This window comes from Bos grunniens, chromosome 24 (genome assembly GCF_055505025.1).
Source record: "Bos grunniens cultivar Pamir isolate PY7600 chromosome 24, Bosgru_T2T1.0, whole genome shotgun sequence".
In the NCBI taxonomy this organism is placed as follows: Eukaryota; Metazoa; Chordata; class Mammalia; order Artiodactyla; family Bovidae; genus Bos; species Bos grunniens.
In genome coordinates, this window is record NC_141188.1 from 2,139,991 (window position 1) to 2,158,341 (window position 18,351).

Genomic DNA, 18,351 nt, shown 5'->3' on the forward strand with positions numbered 1-18,351 from the left:
GAACCCAATCTCTACTGGAGAAATGGGATCTCTCATTCTCTATCTAGCGCCTACACTCTTTAAGAAGGGGTCAAATTCTTAGTTCTGCCTTTGTGGAACGCAAATTTATTAATATGGAAATGAGAATCACTCAACAAAAACTCATTTTGTTAAGGATATTAAATCCCAGGAACTAGGTTCAGGGGAAAAATTCTCTAATGAAGCTGATCTTGCAAATCTACAACAGGAGAGTATTTAAGTGTGCTGTGAAGCAGCAGAAACTAGACGATGCTTCACTGGTGCAAAGACAGGCTGGGGAAGAAAACAGTCTGGGTAAGAAGTACACAGGGCTTCCCTGGTTGATCAGTGGTAAAGAATCTACCTGCAATGCAGGAGACCTAGGTTCGATCCCTGGGTCAGGGAGATCCACTGGAGAAGGAAATGGCTACCCACTCCAGTATTCTTGCCTAGACAATTCCATTGACAGAGGAGCCTGGTGGGCTACAATCCATGGGGTCACAAAGAGTTGGATGACTGAGCGATTAACAGTTTCACTCTCACTCACAAGAAGTACACAATGGAATCAAAGACACAGACCACAAGAGCAGCAGCTAAATATAAAACAAAACTTTAAATCAGAAATCTAGAATGTTAACTCTGACAGATGAGAACATTGGTGTGACCTATGTGACCCAACCACTAAGGCTGAAGAAGCTAAAGTTAACGGTTCTATGAAGACCTACAAAAGACCTTCTAGAACTAACACCAAAAAAAGATGTCCTTTTTATCATAGGGGACTGGAATGCAAAAGTAGGAAATCAAGAGATACCTGGAGTAACAGGCAAGTTTGGCCTTGGAGTACAAAATGAAGCAGGTCTAAGGCTAGTAAAGTTTTGCCAAGACAACTCACTGGTCATAGCAAACACCCTCTTCCAACAACACAAGAGATGACTCTACACATGGACATCACCTGTTGGCCAATACTGAAATGAGATTGATTATATTCTTTGCAGCCAAAAATGGAGAAGTCTATACAGTCAGCAAAAACAAGACCAGGAGCTGACTGTGGCTTAGATCATGAACTCCTTATTGCCAAATTCAGACTTAAATTGAAGAAAGTAGGGAAAACCACTAGGCCATTCAGATATGATCTAAATCAAATCCCTTACAGTTATACAGTGGAAATGACAAATAGATTCAAGGGATTAGATCTTGAGGGATTAGTGCCTGAAGAACTATGGACGGAGGTTCATAACATTGTACAGAAGGCGGTGATCAAAATCATCCCTAAGAAGAAGAAATGCAAAAAGGCAAAATGGTTGTCTGAGGAGGCCTTACAAATAGCTGAGAAAAGAAGACAAGCAAAAGGCAAAGGAGAAAGGGAAAGATATATCCATCTGAATGCAGAGTTCCAAAGAATAGCAAGGAGAGATAAGAAAGCCTTCCTAAGTGATCAATGCAAAGAAATAGAGGAAAAGAATAGAATAGAAGGATTAGAGATCTCTTCAAGAAAATTAGAGATTCCAAGGGAATAGTTCATGCAAAGATGGGCACAATAAAGGACAGAAATGGTATGGACCTAACAGAAGCAGAAGATACTAAGAAGAGGTGGCAAGAATACACAGAAGAACTATACAAAAAAGATCTTAATGACCCAGATAACCACAATGGTGTGATCACTTAACTAGAGCCAGACGTTCTAAAGTATGAAGTCAAGTGGGCATTAGGAAGCATCACTATGAACAAAGCTAGTGGAGGGGATGGAATTCCAGCTAAGCTATTTCAAATCCTAAAAGATGATGCTGTGAAAGTGCTGCACTCAAATCAGGAAATTTGGAGAATTCAGCAGTGGCCACAGGACTGGAAAAGGTCAGTTTTCATTCCAATCCCAAAGAAAGGCAATGCCAAAGAATGTTCAAACTACGACACAATTGTACTCATCTCACACACTAGTAAAGTCATGTTCAAAATTCTCCAAGCTAGGCTTCAACAGTATGTGCATCAAGAACTTCCAGATGTTCAAGCTGAATTTAGAAAAGGGAGGGAACCAGAGATCAAATTGCCAACATCCTCTGGATCATAGAAAAAGCAAGAAATTTTCAGGAAAACATCTACTTCTGCTTCATTGATTACACTAAAGCCTTTGACTGTGTGGATCACAACAAACTGGAAAAGTCTTCAAGAGATGGGAATACCAGACCACCTGACCTGCCTCCTGAGAAATCTGTATGCAGGTCAAGAAGCAACAATTAGAACTAGACATGGAACAACAGACTGGTTCCAAATTTGGAAAGGAATACATCAAGGCTGTATATTGTCACCCTGCTTATTTAACTTATATGCAGAGTACATCATGCAAAATGCCAGACTGGATGAAGCACAAGCTGGAATCAAGATTGCCAGGAGAAATATCAATAACCTCAGATATGCAGATGACACCACCCTTATGGCAGAAAGCAAAGAGGAACTAAAGAACCTCTTGATGAAAGTGAAAGAGGAGAGTGAAAAAGCTGGCTTAAAACTCAACATTCAAAAAAAGAAGATCATGGCAGCTGGTCCCATCACTTCATGGCAAATAGATGGGGAAACAAAGGAAACAGTGACAAACTTTATTTTCTTGGGCTCCAAAATCACTGCAGATGGTGACTGCAGCCATTAAATTAAAAGACGCTTACTCCTTGGAAGAAAAGTTATGACCAACCTAGACCTCATATTAAAAAGCAGAGACATTACTTTGCCGGCAAAGGTCCATAGAGTCAAAACTATGGTTTTTCCATTAGTCATGTATGGATGTGAGCATTGGACCACAAAGAAAGCTGAGCGCTGAAGAACTGATACTTTTGAACTATGGTGTTGGGGAAGACTCTTGAGAGTCCCTTGGACTGCAAGGAGATCAAGCCAGTCAGTCCTAAAGGAAATCAGTCTTGAATATTCATTGGAAGGACTGATGTTGAAGCTGAAGCTCCAGTACTTTGGCCATGTGATGCAAAGAACTGACTCACTGGAAAAGATGCTGATGCTGGAAAAGACTGAAGGCAGAAGAGGGGGATGACAGAGGATGAGATGATTGGATGGCATCACCGACTCGATGGACATGAGTTTGAGCAAGCTCAGGGAGTTGGTGATGGACAGGGAAGCCTGGCATGCTGCAGTCCATTGGGTTGAAAAGAGTCAGACACGACTGAGCGACTGAACGAACTGAACTGAATGTAAGAGGAAGTTCTATCCTCTGAAGCATGAAATCCAGCGGAAGTGGCCAGATGCCCCTCTGAGTCCATGTGAATGGCTTAATTTCTAAGGCCTTCAATCTAAGATGCTGCTGATTTTAAGATGCACCATTATTGCCAGAAAGGGAAAAATGCTGCCAATTAGCTGTGCTGTTTTTTATGTTATATTCATTAAAAGAGTTCTTTTATAGTTATTGATGCTGGGTGATGGATACATGGAGTTTACTGTGCTACGGTCTCTACTTTTGTGTATGTTTGAAATTCTCACTTAAAAATTCTGTAAGAAAAGAAGAGTTCTTTCAGGGTACTTATTTGAATATATAGATTTTTTAAAACTTTCTATTTTATACTGGCATATAGTGATTAACAATGTGACGGTTTCAGGTGAACAGTGAAGAGACTCAGCTATACATATACCTGTTCTCCCCCAAACTCCCCTCCCATCCAGGCTGCCACATAACATCAAGCAGAGTTCCATATGCCATATAGAAGGTCCTTGTTGGATATCCATTTTAAATATATCAGAGGATACACAGATTTTAGGCATAGAATTTTTTTTGCTTCCTTTTGTTGGTTGTTGCAATATCTCACAATTTTAACTTATTTTTTTTTAAAATATTTCCTTTATTTATTTATTAGGCTGTGCCAGGTCTTAGTTGCACCATGTGGGATCTAGTTCCCTGACCAAGGATTGAACCCAGGCCTTATGCATTGGGAGTGCAGTCTTAGCCACTGGACCACCATGGAAGTCCCTTAACTTCTATTTTTAATGCAACATAAGCACCTATTTTTTAACCCACTTATTATTTATTATGAAATTCTGGCCCCATTTATAGTAAGTGACTTTCCCAGAAGCAATTAACCTGAATCATGAGGACTTCCTGTGTACGTTGTGAATTTTGAAACAGTGGTTCTCAGAGCTGACTGTACGAACGAGCCACTCCAGGAGGCTGCCTAGACTCAGCCCTGTAACATCGGTCAGCAACCTGAAAAAAAAAAAAAAAAAAAGCTTTCCAGGGGTTTCTTTGTGTGAACAAGTGGTCAAACCTGCAGAATGAGAAGACTTAAGAAAACAGAAAAGGGGGAAGTGGCTTAAGCCTCCCACAGGTAGAAAGGGTCTTCATTTTCTCAAACTTGGACCAAGATCAATGTCCTACTGCCAGTTGTTTAGAACTTGAAACAAGATAGATTTTTGAAAGATTCTTTCTTTTGCCTGCTCAAAACGGACTTTGATTTCTCCCCCAGGCCTCGCGCTGACCCTTGGGGCGGCGACAGGACCCGGTCTACGCGGCCACCCCCTGCAGAACAGGCGGAGCCGGGCCACGTGAGCCCGTGGCCCAGAAGTGGCTTTGCCAGGCAACTGTTTCCTAACCTGGCCGACCCCTGACTTCGCCCGGGTCCCGCCCCACCTTAATGGCTCGCACTAGGACTCCGCGGAAACTGTCCCTCCGCCGGGTGTGGGCGGGGCCACGTATTGTGACGTCACTCAGAGGCGGGGCTCGATGCGCGGACAGACGGACTGACCAGAGGACAGACTGCGAGGATCCGGCCGCAGGGGTGAGCCGGGAGGGGTCCGCGGAGCACGTGGACGCGGGTGCCGCGCCGAGTCTGCCCGGCCTGCGGCGGGGGTGCGGGGCGGCCCCGGCGGCGCGTCCACCTGGGCCGGGCCCCCCTCTCCTGGCCCTCTGATCCCCAGGCTGTGCGACCCCCACCCCGGGAACCGAGCCCCGACCCCGACGGCAAGTCCCCCTGCCGGCCCCAGGCTGGCGGCCCGCGCCTAGCTTCTCCCGCGGAGCCCGGGGTGCGCGCCCGAGGAGGGGTCGTGCCCCGCGCGCGAGCCGGCGGTGCGCCCTGGGCGCGTCCTGGGCCTCGGGCCATGCGCGGGGCGCGGCTCCTCCGGGCGAGGCGGCCCGGCTGAGTCCTTACTTCTTTTCCTCTCTCCAGGCCCGCGGCGGAGGATGGTCCCGGGCGGCGGCGGCACGTGGGGGTGACAGCGCGCGCCGGGAGCCCGGGAGCGCGGAGGGCGCGCGGGCCGGGTGGACGTCAGTCGGCCGGCGGGCCGCCGGGCGAGCGGAATGGAAGCGGAAGGCTTGGGTTGGCTTCTGGTCCCGCTGCACCAGCTGGTTTCCTGGGGTGCAGCCGGTGCCATGGTCTTCGGAGGCGTGGTGCCATACATCCCGCAGTACCGGGACATCCGGCGGACTCAGAACGCCGAGGGCTTCTCCACCTACGTGTGTCTGGTGCTCCTGGTGGCCAATATCTTACGGATACTCTTCTGGTAGGTGGGGTGCTCCGCGCAGATGGCCTTCTCTTTGCGTGAGGCCAGTGGGTGGAAGTGTCTGTACTTCCTGAGAAGGAGCTGTGAAACGATGAGACTATTTCCCAGGGAAAATGGTAGGAATGGAGAGAATCTCGCATAGTCTCAGATCTGCGTTTTCATTTCGTGTGGCTCCTACCTTCACAAGACACCCAGGGCCTTCTCTGTGGGGCTGGTCTAGGACTGAGTCCCTGCCTTCAGGCATTTGCGTGCCATTTGGGGGCAGTGGAGAGAAAAGGAAGGGAGTTCATGAATACCAGTGACCGAAGGCGGTCAGCAGGAAGGACAAAGCATTGGCCACCGAAAGCTGTCAGGAGGGGCGTCTGAGCCGGACAGGAAGCAGTGCTCCCGGCGTCTGCCTTGAAGGGCCGCTTTTCCTGCCTTCTCTGTTGTGTGTGGGGTTTTATGTTATTATTATTTTTTTTAATAGTAAGTCCACTTTCTGGCTAGTACTTAAGGGACTGTCTTTTCTTGCTCCTCCCAGCCAGCTTCCTCTTACTGACATTTGCATTCTGGTAAGGAGTGGGATGTTATTTTAACAGCTGTTGAAGCCAGATGTAACTGGGAAGGTGTATTTTCAGAGGAAATGAGAAGAGGTCTCGCAGCCTCCTGATTTCAGTAAAACCTGGGACTGTCCTTCCTTCGGGAGGGTCCCAGGCCCTCTGTCAGCACAGACGGTAAGGGCAGCTAGTACCAAGCTGGCGTCTGAGTGCTGCTTCTGGCTCCTGTTGACTTTTGGGTCACTGTTGGAGAAATCGAGCTTTCTTTCTAATTAATTTTAAGTCAGCCTTACTGGGGTAGGATTTACATTAAAGAAAAGCGCAATCTCACTTGTGTAGTTTGATGAGTTTTGGCCGATGTCCCCTCCGTGGTCATCAGGGTGTGAGTCCCCGGAGTCCAGAAATTCTCAGCTCCTTCACCTTCTGACCGTGTGGCCCCAGGCAGCCCTTGGGCACTCTCACTGTGTTTTTGCTCAGTGTGGGGTTTTAAAATGTGAGACAGTGAGTGACCCCTTCTTCCAGGAGAATTTGTCAGACCGTGAGCCCTGCCTTTGGGCCATCTACTTCTGAAGGAGGGGTCAGAGGTCACTTATCTTTTAACTTGTTTAGCACCAGTTGAAAAACTGCATTTTGAAGACTCTTCCTTTCTGCTTGGCTGAGGGCAGCACTCTCTCACTGCAGTAAGATGCCCCCCTTCCCTCTCTCGGCTGCTTGCCGCTGGGTCTGAAGGACACAGAAGCAGGGCCCCGGACTGCTGTCTCGCCAGCGCTCCAGCCCAGGCTCAGGCCAGCCAAGGTCCCCCAGGTTGGAAGCCGCACTTCCTTTAGGCAGGGGCAGATCTCCTTCAAACAGAGGAGGATTGAGCTGCCTCAACTGGCCTGTGTCGCTTCAGGGGTTCAATGGCTGCCCTGTGAACACACAGGATTGCCTTCAGCCGGGATCCCAGAAGTCTGTGAGATCCTATGGGAAGAAGGGAGGGCTGGCAAAGGGTGCTGGTCTCTGCTCCAGCGTCCCTTTCACCTGGGAATGTGCTTTCCCTGTACTTTACACCTGGCAGTACTTTGTAGTTCATGTGGTTAAGCCCAGCAGACAGGCCAGGCTTCGCCTACAACTTGTAATGAGTGGGCGCATCTCTGCCCACCTGGTCCCAAGGTCCCTCTGCTCTTAGGGCAATGCCTGTCTCCCATTTCCTTCCTTTCTCTGGAGGCTCCAAAGCACCTACTCCTGGGTCCTCTCCAGGCTTCATAGGTTAACAGAGTCTCCTCCAGGCTTCATGGGTTAGCAGCCCATTTCATTTAACAGGTTTCTGAGGGTTTCCCATGAGCCAGACCCTGGGCCGATGCTGTAGGGTTAAAACTTTAGCAGCAATGCTATATGGGACGTACAGACACACATACATGGGTTCTGGGTGGTGGGGAGGGACAGAGCTCAGGCCGGGGGCTCCGGGTGGGATGGAGCTGGGTCTGTGTAAGAACAGTGGTGGACATAGAGGAAGTGAAGAGTATAGTTCCCTAGAGGTTGCCAGGAAGGCAGTCCTAGAAACTCTTGTCTGCCTGGGAAGCCCCTGGGAAATTTCTAGCATGAGGCATGTGAGTGGCTCTGCAGGCCTGTTGGAGGCTGACCAAGCCACATAAACCCCAGGTTTCTGAAAGTCACGAGACTCTAATGCTTTCATTCCTGTGATTCTTCCCATCCTTTTGCAGAACCAGCATTCAGCAGATCATGCACAGTGCTGATGGACAGGACTTGGCATTTGTGTTCTCAGAAGCCAGAAGGACTGAGTGATTTTTGCAGAGAAGGGAGGGAGAGGCCCAGGGCGCAGGGATGATGCTGCAGGGCCTCTGACCCAGGGCCTGATTCATCTGGGAGCTAGTTCTCCAGCCACACCCCTGTCTGATCAGAGAGATTGTAGCACTGTACCAGAGGTGTGGTGACATTGTATTGGAGATGTAGTAAAATTGTATCCGAGACTCTGGGACACTGTATCACAGGGGTAGTGGCAAGCTGCTACTTGGGCAGAAGGCGTCCTGGTGGGAGCAGGAAATAGATACCCAGCTTCTCTTCCACTTGAGCTTTTCTTTGGGGCTTTGAAGGCACATCAGAGGTGTTCTGGTGGAAACTTTTCTCAAGCTCTGTGAAACTTTGCACGTTTTCTGCAGTGTGTGTCTCCCGGGGAGCAACAGGTGTGTGCTGCACCCTGGGAGGATGTGCTTGGACCAGCTCCCCCTGAGCCGGGCTCTCCCATCATCTGCATGAGAGGCTGTGCCAACTTCACTGTCAAGGCAGGAGAGGAGAAAGGGCTCTCTGACAACGTGCCAGCACAGACTGTAAGGGTTAACGGGAGAAGTTTAACCCACCCGATGAGTACAACATAGGGTCTATTTTAATGAGCTTTTAAAAATTACTAATGATGTTGCACTTTGTTTATTTGTTTTGTCGCTTGTATATCTTTTGTGGGAAGTTGAGCTTTTTGAAATTTTGTGTCTTGTTTAGCTTGTCTTCACCCTAAAAGCAGTTAAATATTCACCTCTGCCACCACCCTTACTTCACTATAAATATCTCTCTCTTTACTGTAAATATTGAATTCACCTAGATTTGATTTTTTGGTGTGTGGTATAAGGTGAAGCACCAACCTTCATTTCTTCCCCAGTTTTCCTAGTCACTCATTGTTTCTGTTGAACAATTAAAAAAAATGGAAGTGGCATTTATTACACAATGGCCCAAATCCCATGTCTTCAGTCTTGTAACTAACTAGAAGTGAAACACTAGACCGAAGTGTTCGCTGTGAGGCCCACCTGCCCCAGTGCCCCCAGCCTGATACAGACCCTTCTATGTCTCCTCTTCTGGATTATCTATGGGTCTGTCAGCCCCTGGGGTCAGCTAGGTAACCAGTGGGGGCTAGTTCCTATAATTGGCTAGAAATGTCCTCAGACAGCCATAGGGCTTGAGGGTCTGCACTTTACAGAAGAGACGAAGCCCAGAGGTGGTGGGTCACAGCATGAGGGCCGGGGCAGCATGGTGGCCGGAGCCAGCCTGTGCAGAAGCACGTGTGTGGCCCAGCAGCAGCAGCTCTCGTGACTGCCTCCTTGAAGGGATGGGTGTGAGGGAGGGGGCGGGGAGGTGGGGCCACTGTCTGCCTGTCGCCTGGTTTCAGGGTCAGTTGGAGGGCCATCTAGGACCTCCCGACTTTGACAGTTGGTACCAGCTCAGGTTTGGGAAACTGCTCGCAGTGGATTCTCTGCCCCTGAACAGCCAAGTAAGGACTGGGGCCTGGGCTTGCAGGGCACTGTGCCCAGGCCTCACCTTGGGGTGACGGGTTTGCAGGCTTGCAGTGGGCTGGATTGAATGTCTCAGCCCTCGTGGTTCTGATGGCCACGTTTGAGACCCCCAGCTGGTATGGGGAGGGCAGTGCTGTGATCACCCCTTGGGGACTGAGGTCTTCTAATGGGCCCACTGGTGCTGGTCACTGGACTGTGGCTCTGGCATTCAGGAATTTTTGGCTGAGGTGGTAAAATGCTCAACACAAAAGTCAGCAGGAAGGCCTGGGGTCCTATAGCTGGGCGGGCTGGGGCTGGGAGAAGAGGGGGACATGGGGCTTCAGTGAAGGTCTGCCAGGCCTACACCCATAGCCTCGCTGACTTCACCTCTTCCCTCGTGAGGGGTGGGGGCCTGGTGCCCTGCTCTGCTCACACTTCAGACTGTGCTGGCCTGGAGACCCCTTCTCTTTAGGCAGGGGGCGGGGATGCTCTTGGTCCCAACTCTGGGATGCATCTTCCTGGGGATGCAGGTGGTCTGGAGCCTGGGCGTCTCACCTGGTGGCAGCAGCGTCTCTACAGGAGGGTGATGGATCCCTGGCTGGGCTTTTGGGGGGTGGGCGGTGTGCAGGAGGCCCACCCAGTCAGTCCAAGGCCTTGGGAGGCTCCCAGCGATTCCTGGGGAGGGGTGTGCGGCATGTCTCACTCCTGCACATCATCTCAGGCGTTTGTGGAGACCCGGGCCTGGCTGTCCAGGACTGGTCTGGGCCCTCCCATCCCGGTGCTGTCTGACCAGCACACTGGGCTCTGCCTGGTGCCTCCCTGATGCCACGGCGTGTTCCCCCGCAGGTTTGGGAGGCACTTCGAGTCGCCACTGCTCTGGCAGAGTGTCGTCATGATCCTGACCATGCTGCTCATGCTGAAGCTCTGCACCGAGGTCCGCGTGGCCAATGAGCTGAACCTGAAACGCAGGGTCTTTTCAGGTGGGTGACCGGCAGCTTCGGGGAGAAAGCCCGGTAACTCCAGGAGTTACTCCTCTCCCGGGGAGAGGCTGGGCTGCCCTCGCCCAGTGGCCTCCAGGCAGTCACGGTCTTACCAAGTGGCGCTGGCGTCTGTCATGGCAGCCGTGTTCTCCATCAGTGACTGACTCGACAGCATATCCATGAAGCTGGGACTTGAGCGAGTGATCAGCTCTCTTAACATGCCCTTGGCTGTGGCCGTGGTCACACTGGACCCTCATCGGGCAGGGGGTGGTACTGCTGGTCTGTTTCTGGCTTAATCAGGCCAGAAACAGACGTTCCCTGCGGAGGCGTGTTTATCTCTGACCTTGTGTGTGTGGCTTGTGCTCTTCGCACAGCCTCTCCGTTTTTGTCTTCCTCCTGAGTCAACTGGGATCAGTTATGTACCTTATTAAACATTCACCTGGTGTCATGCTTTGTGGGCTTGGATGGGCACACAGGGTCCATGAGCTCAGGTTGGCGAATCCCACGCTCAACACACTGCATTTTTTGGCAGCTTAGAAAATAGAAGATACTGCTCCTGATTTTGCCTTTTCCTTTGACAGTGTTCGTTCCAAGCTGATGTTCTGTGTTTGACCAAGTGGGCTGGTGGGCTTCTCTCTGCAGGGGGTTCGGTGCTGCACTTCTTTTGTCTAATGACTGAATCTAAGACAGTTCTCGCTTTGCTTTCATCTGAGACTGTGTGTGCTCAGTCTCAATTGCTGCTTAGAGAAGCGTATTCTCCAGAGTTTGTTTAGTTCTGGGACTCCTGTGGACTGTGCTCCTGCCCCACTCTTTTTCTTTTTCCTGATGGTTATTTTCTTTCACTTTGAGTGAATCATTTCCTCTTGTGTAGCTTCTGCTTTTAGTGTGAGTGTATGTAGAAAATGGGTCGGCCTCCAGCTCCAGTGAGTAGCCTGGACTGCTGAGTGTCGCTTAGGCTGTAAAGGTGATCAGCACTGCCTGTTTCTGCTGCTTCTCCCCATCAGCACCGTCCTCCCCACTGTGACTTGGGAACACTTACCCGAGGTGGTGCTGACCGTGCTGCTGCCGGTGCCCAGGAAGCAGGGCTCCTGTATCGCGGATCCCTTACCAGGGAAGAGCTGCAGCTTAGTTTCCTCTGAGACAAGGGCGTCTGTGATATGTGCCCCTTGAACCTCGCCTATAAGGGGTGCAGGATCTCACGGCCGACCACAGACTGGGCCGTGTGGGTGGTTAGCGCGATCGTCCTCACCAGGTGGGGGAAGGCCTGGGGAGACATCGGTGCCCTGGTGGCTTAGCGCACTGAGCCTCGGGCTCTGCAGCAGTGACCTTGTTAGAAGCCGTGTGTGGGCCATGATGACACAGGCACAGCAGGCACTGGGGCCCCCGCGTCACGCAGTGAACTCAGAATTTAACACTTAATGGCAGCTCACGGGCATTGGCCAGTGTGCTAGTGGGCGTCCTCGGCTCTGGGGGAGTGGAGGGCTGTGGCTCCTGACCCCTGGGCCCAGCGCAGACTCAGGGAGGGTTGTCTCCTAACCTTTGCCCACACCAGCTAAGAGTTTGAGAATTCAGTACTCGAATCCAGGGTGATTTACATATTTTTGTGTCCACTGTTTAAGAGATACTTAAGTCTCCGCGTCCTCCTAGGGAAGCCTTTAATGAGTATGTGGGTTTATTTCCTCTAATCTGCCAGAAGCAGGCTGTGAAAACGCCAAGTGGTTTGGGTTGGGAAGCTCTGCAGCCCATGGGCCTCTGTCCTGTGCTTTCCCCACCCCGTGGCCCCCTCCACCTGGCAGGTGGCCAGCTTCCGCTTCCGGAATGTGTCAGCCAGGGCTGTGAGGGTGCCTCCGGCCCCGGAAGGCAGACTTCCAGGGGAACTGACCATGCACATTAAAATAACTCAGGGGGAGAGTCTGAGGAGCCCAACTTCAGCTATAGGACAGTCAGGCAGCCTGAAAAAAAGCTTGAATGTTTTCCAGCCATCTTTTATAAAAGTTTTCAGTTCTGAAGGTCACCCATTCAACTTGAAAGTAAAAATTAAAGAAACATCAGTGGTATTAGGGAGAAAAAGCAGGTTACTTAGAAAAATATCTAATTTGTTATCTGATGAGTGACACCTGCTCAGTAGACATTTTGAGGGAGACAGGACACAACACAAAAGTCAAACACTCTCCAGCCCACTGCCCAGAGGTGACTGCTTGGAACCTTGTGGCGTTTTTCCCCAAGTTTTTCTTTTTCAGTCTCCTATCACAAGATTGGGATCATTTTCAAAATTAGGATCAAATGTTTTAAAAGCTCTCATTCCACAGAAGCTTTTCAGTGCCCTTGTGTGCAGTGGAGGCAGGACCCAGAGGGGTGGGTTCCCCTTTCAGAATGTCCAAGATGGGGCGGCATTCACGGAGGCCACGTGTTTCAGGGAGAAATTGGCTGGAGATGCTAATATAAACCTGCTATTTAACTGTGAACCAGGAGTGGAGTGTGGTGTCTGTCTTGACAGTGCTGTGTTTTCCTTTTTCACTTTTTGTTGTGGAGAATTTCAAACATGTAGAAGTGGGAGAGCAGCATATGGTGCTCTGTGTGGGGCCCTGACAGCCTCCGACCGTTTTCCAGAGCCCGTGCACATCCTCTTCCTGCAGTTGCTGAAGCAAATCCTTGATATAGGCCATTTGTAGATGGTCTGTAACATGTCTTTAAAAGATAAGACTTTAAGAAAGCATGACACAATATCATCATTCCATAAGAAGCCCGTTCTTCTTCTTATCAAACCACCATCTGTGTGAGTTTCCAACTGTCTCTTGTGTTTCCTAAGTGTTTGGCCAGTTTGTTTCCTTAGATCAAGATCCAGTTATGGGCCACAAACTGTGATTGGTCGGTGTCTTTTTGTTGTTGCAATTTGTCTTCTTAATCTATATGGGGGTACATGCTAATTCCCCTCAGTCATGTCTGACTCTTTGTGACCTCATGGATGGTAACCCACCAGGCTCCTGTCCATGGGATTCTCCAGGCCAGGATACTGGAGTGGGTTGCCATGCCCTCCTCCAGGGGATCTTCCTGACCCAGGGATCTAACCTCTGTCTCTTACGTCTCCTGCATTGGCAGGTGGGTTCTTTACGACTAGTGCCACCTGGGAAGCCCTTTTAATCTGTTCAGTTCAGTTCAGATCAGTCGCTCAGTCGTGTCCAACTCTTTGCGACCCCATGAATTGCAGCATGCCAGGCCTCCCTGTCCATCACCAACTCCCAGAGTTCACTCACACTCACGTCCATCGAGTCAGTGATGCCATCCAGCCATCTCATCCTCTGTAGTCCCCTTCTCCTCCTGCCCCCAATCCCTCCCAGCATCAGAGTTTTTTCCAATGAGTCAACTCTTCACATGAGGTGGCCAAAGTACTGGAGTTTCAGCTTTAGCATCATTCCTTCCAAAGAAATCCCAGGGCTGATCTCCTTCAGAATGGACTGGTTGGATCTCCTTGCAGTCCAAGGGACTCTCAAGAGTCTTCTCCAACACCACAGTTCAAAAGCATCAATTCTTTGGTGCTCAGCTTTCTTCACAGTCTAATTCTCACATCCATACATGACCACCGGAAAAACCATAGCTTGACTAGATGGACCTTTGTGGCAAAGTAATGTCTCTGCTTTTGAATATGCTATCTAGGTTGGTCATAACTTTCCTTCCAAGGAGTAAGCGTCTTTTAATTTCATGGCTGCAGTCACCATCTGCAGTGATTTTGGAGCCCAAAAAAATAAAGTCTGACACTGTTTCCACTGTTTCCCCATCTATTTCCCATGAAGTGATGATCTGTAGTTCTCCCTAAATTCCCTTTGTCCTTTGAACTTATCTGTTGTTTGTTCTATGTTGTGCGCTTTGTGCCCAGCATGGGGTCAGTGGACCGGCAGCAGCACTTGGAGCGACAGGGCTGCAGAATCTGCACAGAATCAGGCTGCTGAACCAGGGCTGTGTGGACTGCCCTGTGAAGAACATTCTGCAAGGTGATTCAATCCAGGTCCGCCCTTTAGATTCTGCAGGACTGTTGTGCTCTTCCTCCAGGAGGCACGCCTGGCAGCTGGCCTCTCTGGAGGGTGGCAGCCAGGGGGGCCCAGGGCCCAGACCTGACAGTCTGTCCCGGCCGCCCAGCACCCCACTCTACTGTCCCTGCCCCTCTAGAGGTACTTCCCCGTGAATGCTACTCAGCCTTTCAACAGTTTGATTTATAAAGGAGAGGCAGGTGAATGCTCACTTGTCGTTCAGTCACTAAGTCAGGTCCGACTCTGCGACCCCATGGACCGCAGCACGACAGGCTCTCCTGTCCTTCACTACCTCCCAGAGTTTGCTCAAAGTCATGTCCATTGAGTCGGTGATGCCATCCAACCGTCTCTGTCATCCCCTTCTCCTGCCCTCAGTCTTTCTCAGCATCAAGGTCTTTTCTAACAAATTGGCTCTTCGCATCAGGTGGCCAAGTGTTGGAGCTTCAGCATCAGTCCTTTCAATGAGTATTCAGGGGTGATTTCCATATTTATCTTTATTTACTTTTCAAAATCAGTTCGCAGTACCTTGCAGTGATGAGTGTGTTTGTTTTACTTTACCCCATGATTCACGTGACAGAAGTCCCATTGCTCCCTGTGGCCAGCTGCCCGCCTCCGACCCTCCGCTGCTGGCTCTTGCCCCTGGCATGGTGGTCCCCTGGAGTGCGGACCTTGCTGTGACAAGATGCTCTGAGCTCGCTGTCCGGTCTCCTGCCCCAGACCTGGTCTGGACATGGCCTTGGAGGCCCCAGTCGGGCCCCTGGGACGGCTGTTGGATCGGGGTTCTTCGGGGCCCCAGTGGGTGGGGCAGGGAGGTTTCCAGGAGGCAGAGTGCCGTTCTCAGCTCGCTTCCCTCTCAGCTCCCAACGGGTGCCGTCTTGAGGTTGTGCCAACAGTGAGGCTGCTAAGTTGTTTAAATGCTGTCCTCAGGGTCACACGTCCCTCCTGCCAGATGCCTGTGTCGTGCAGTCACTAGAAACAGCGAGTGCCTCCCAGTGAGTGGGCCACCAGCCAGATACCCGAGTGAATTGTGTTGAGATTTGCCCCAAGTCTCAGCACTCTGGTGGAATTGGCTGGGAGGTAGACGGGGATGGGCTGACTGCAGAAGAGGACAGGGGTCCTTGTGAGCTGATGAAAGCCCTAGAGTTCTGTAGTAGTGGTGGCGGCAGGACTCTGGGAATGTACTAAACACACTCGAAGTGTGAATTTTTTATGGTATGTAGTTATAGCTCGGTGCAGCTGGAAGAAAATGTTGGGTGGGGAGAGTCGCATACCATCCTGAGAATGAAAGCTGAGGACCCCCCTTCCCAGGAGGATGCTTATGCACAGACTGTTCTGCGTTTTCAGGGGCTCCTTTGTGTCCTTGGACCTCGGGGCACAGTCCTGCCTCGGTCCAGCCCACTGCCCGGTGCTGACCTAGGGTCTTCTGTTCCTGTGTTGCTGGACCACCGTGAACACACCTCCTCGTGGGCCCTGGGCCCCCTACCTCTCCGCTGCAGCCGTTGTCCACCTCCGCCCCCTCCCACACGTAGCCCCCATGTGATCTCTCCAAGGTGCCCCCAGCAGTGAGTCTCAAACCGTGATGAGGACCAGAGTGCCCGGGGCGTTTGCAGATCTGCCTCTTGTCTGTCAAGCACCGTCCTGTCCTCTGGCCGCCCCAGGGCTGACTGTCCTGTCTCAGCCCTGCTGAAACTTCGGCTTAGTCGTCTCTGGCTCCTGTCTCTGTGGCTGCTCGACAGGTGGGCCCCAAATTTGGGGGCAGGAAAGGACATTTTCACCCCAGACTCTGCAGTTTGGGCTGTTTGCTCTCTCACTGTCTCTTGCCCCTGCTTGTCCTCCCCGTGTCTTCCTCTGTTTTTGGATCTCTCTGTCTCTCTTTGCCTCTCCCACCCTCTCTCCCCCTCTCTGTTTCTCTCTTTACTCCTCACTCTTGTGTCTACGTGGTGCTGGCCGTCGGTTGGACCTCAGCTGGGCTCTGCTGGAACGCTCCCACGTGGGCTCCTCATGAGAACTGGCCTTCCTCACACTGTGGAGCCATGGTTCAACGGGAGTGTCTGGGAAGAACTGGGTGGACACTGCATCTTTTTAAAGATCTGGTCTTGGAAATCACACAGCATTGCTTCTGCCGACCTGCACCTCAGGCCCACCCTGAGTCAAGGGGACAGGGGCCCTCCTCCTAGTGGGGGGTGCAGGCTCTGAGGGCAGTGTGGTCTGGAAGTGTTGCAGTCGTTTCTGCAGCTTGGTGCCTGGTGTGTCTTCAGTACAGATCTGTGGTGGCACGTGATCACAAAACATTGCCAGTGTCTCTCGGCTTCAGAGCGCCCTTTCCTCCATCTGTCCTACATGAAGGTGTTTTTCTAAAACGTAGATCTGATCATGTTGCTTTCCAGCTGAAAAACCTCAGGTAGCTGGATGCTGTGCACAGGATGTGACCTTCCCACCCAGCTTGCTGCTGGCCGCCCTGACCAGGGTGTGTGTCTGGCTGACCCCAAGCCCTGCACCTGGCCACGCCCGGTGGTTCTGCAGGGCAGGTGTGAAGCTCTGCTTGTCAGCTCAGCGGGATCAGGCCGGGAGAGAGAAGGGCAGCTTTGTGTCCAAGCCCATAAGTGGCTGAGTGGAACGCCCTGTCCTGTAGCCTACCCCACTTCCCTCTTTTGGTACTTTGATCTTTAGAGGAGGTGCCCATTAATGGTGAACCTGATCTAAATCAAAGACAGAACCAAAAAGCTGGGAGAACTGACCAGCTCTGGGGACTCAGAACCCAGAAGGTCCAGAAGGGGGTGTTGGAAGGGAGGCAGGGTAAGGAGAGGAGACAGTGGTTCCTGTTGGTTTATGAACCACCCCCTCCATCCCCCCAGCTCTTCCCTGAGCAGTATCAGCTGTCCCCGGGTCTAGGCAGAAAGGCTGGTATTTGCTTTTAGCTGATTACTTGAAAAATTTTCAGTTTGGGGTAGTTTCCATTGCCTAGTGCAGACCCATGACCTTTGCTCCTGCCTTTGCTTCTGACCTCAGTGACTGACCTCCGTCCCCAGCTCCACTTGCAGGTGGAAACCCCCTGGAGGAGCTCTGGTGGTCTTCAGGGCCTCTGGTCAGTCTGTTGTTTTCCTGGGGTGGCCCAGTCTAGGGAAGCCTCAGGTGGGGCCGGGGGCGAGTGGGAAGGCAAGGTGGCTGGCAGTGGAATCTCACACTGGGTCCTTCCTGGGCCACCGCTGGGGGCAGCTGCCAGCCCTGCTCCCTGACTTGATGTGATGTCCAAGGGCGGGCAGGTTCACATGCTGAACTAGCTGTCTGCTCACGGTGAGTGCTGTGTTGAGTGCCCTCGGGAAACAGCTTTGTTCTGAAGAATCTGGACCCTGGGACAGCTGTCTTGTAGCCAGGGTTTGTGTCCAGGTGAGTTTCCAGGGGAAAGTGGAAGGTAGGGTCTGCTGTATCTCGTCAGCACCTCCGACTTTAGAAATTAAGTGAGATTTGGTGACGTTCCATTTTTTTCCTCTGTCCCAGGGACTTATTTTGAAAGAGGACAGGTTTGGAGAACAATGGTTCACAAAGTGGATTTCCTAATGCACAGAAACCAAAAGCTTGTCTTTCTGTTCCATTTTTTTTTTTTAAAGAAATGCAACAAGGACTTACCAGTGTTAAAATCGGTCTGTTTTTGTCTCTTCTTCCTTTCTGTTTTCTCTCTCTTTCTCTTTTTAAATGTAGCTGCAGATAATAAAGATGGAGAAGTCAGAGTCCCCCTTGGGCGGTCCTTTCTGGGTATGTACCACGCTGCATGTGCCACCCCTGGAGCACCGGGTCCGTTTCCTGCTCTGCAGCTCTGTCCGTCTCTTGTCTCCACTCACACCTGTGCCGCATCCTCTCCTTGCATGGGCATCACCCACCCCACGTGGCTGCATCTCCAGCCAGCTAACCAACACAGCCTGCTGTTTTCAAGCATGAAGTAACCACTAGAAACCTACCCATTTGCTGTGTGTGTTAAGGGGGAGGGATGCAGAGAGGTAAAAAGAAAGACATGAATTCTGTTTGTTAAGCTTATCCCAAAGTATTTTATTCTTTTTGATTCTGTGGT

The 18,351-nt window shown here is 51.1% G+C and overlaps 1 protein-coding gene and 1 long non-coding RNA gene across 16 annotated transcripts in view; one reads left to right on the forward strand and one right to left on the reverse strand.

The window, feature by feature from the left end:
* Positions 1-3,993: 3,993 nt before the first annotated feature.
* LOC147345820 (uncharacterized) lies at positions 3,994-5,271 on the reverse strand. Its single transcript, XR_015153664.1, has 2 exons — positions 5,133-5,271; positions 3,994-4,192 (listed from the first exon to the last, which is right to left on the reverse strand). It is a non-coding gene; the product is annotated as an uncharacterized LOC147345820 (long non-coding RNA).
* The window catches only part of SLC66A2 (solute carrier family 66 member 2), a 42,042-nt gene continuing 27,972 nt past the window's right edge, over positions 4,282-18,351 (forward strand). For 3 of the 15 annotated variants that reach the window (XR_015153649.1, XM_086372515.1, XM_086372519.1), the window contains exons 1-4: positions 4,691-4,945; positions 5,151-5,484; positions 10,127-10,260; positions 17,985-18,038. Coding sequence is in view for 10 of the 15 variants with exons in the window: in XM_086372515.1 (XP_086228641.1) it covers positions 5,282-5,484; positions 10,127-10,260; positions 17,985-18,038 (391 nt within the window). In the remaining 5 variants the exon portion in view is untranslated. Of the gene's footprint in view, positions 4,946-5,150; positions 5,485-10,126; positions 10,261-17,984; positions 18,039-18,351 lie in introns of all 15 variants that reach the window. The other 12 variants (XR_015153647.1, XM_086372511.1, XM_086372514.1 and 9 more) reach the window with 5 other exon arrangements.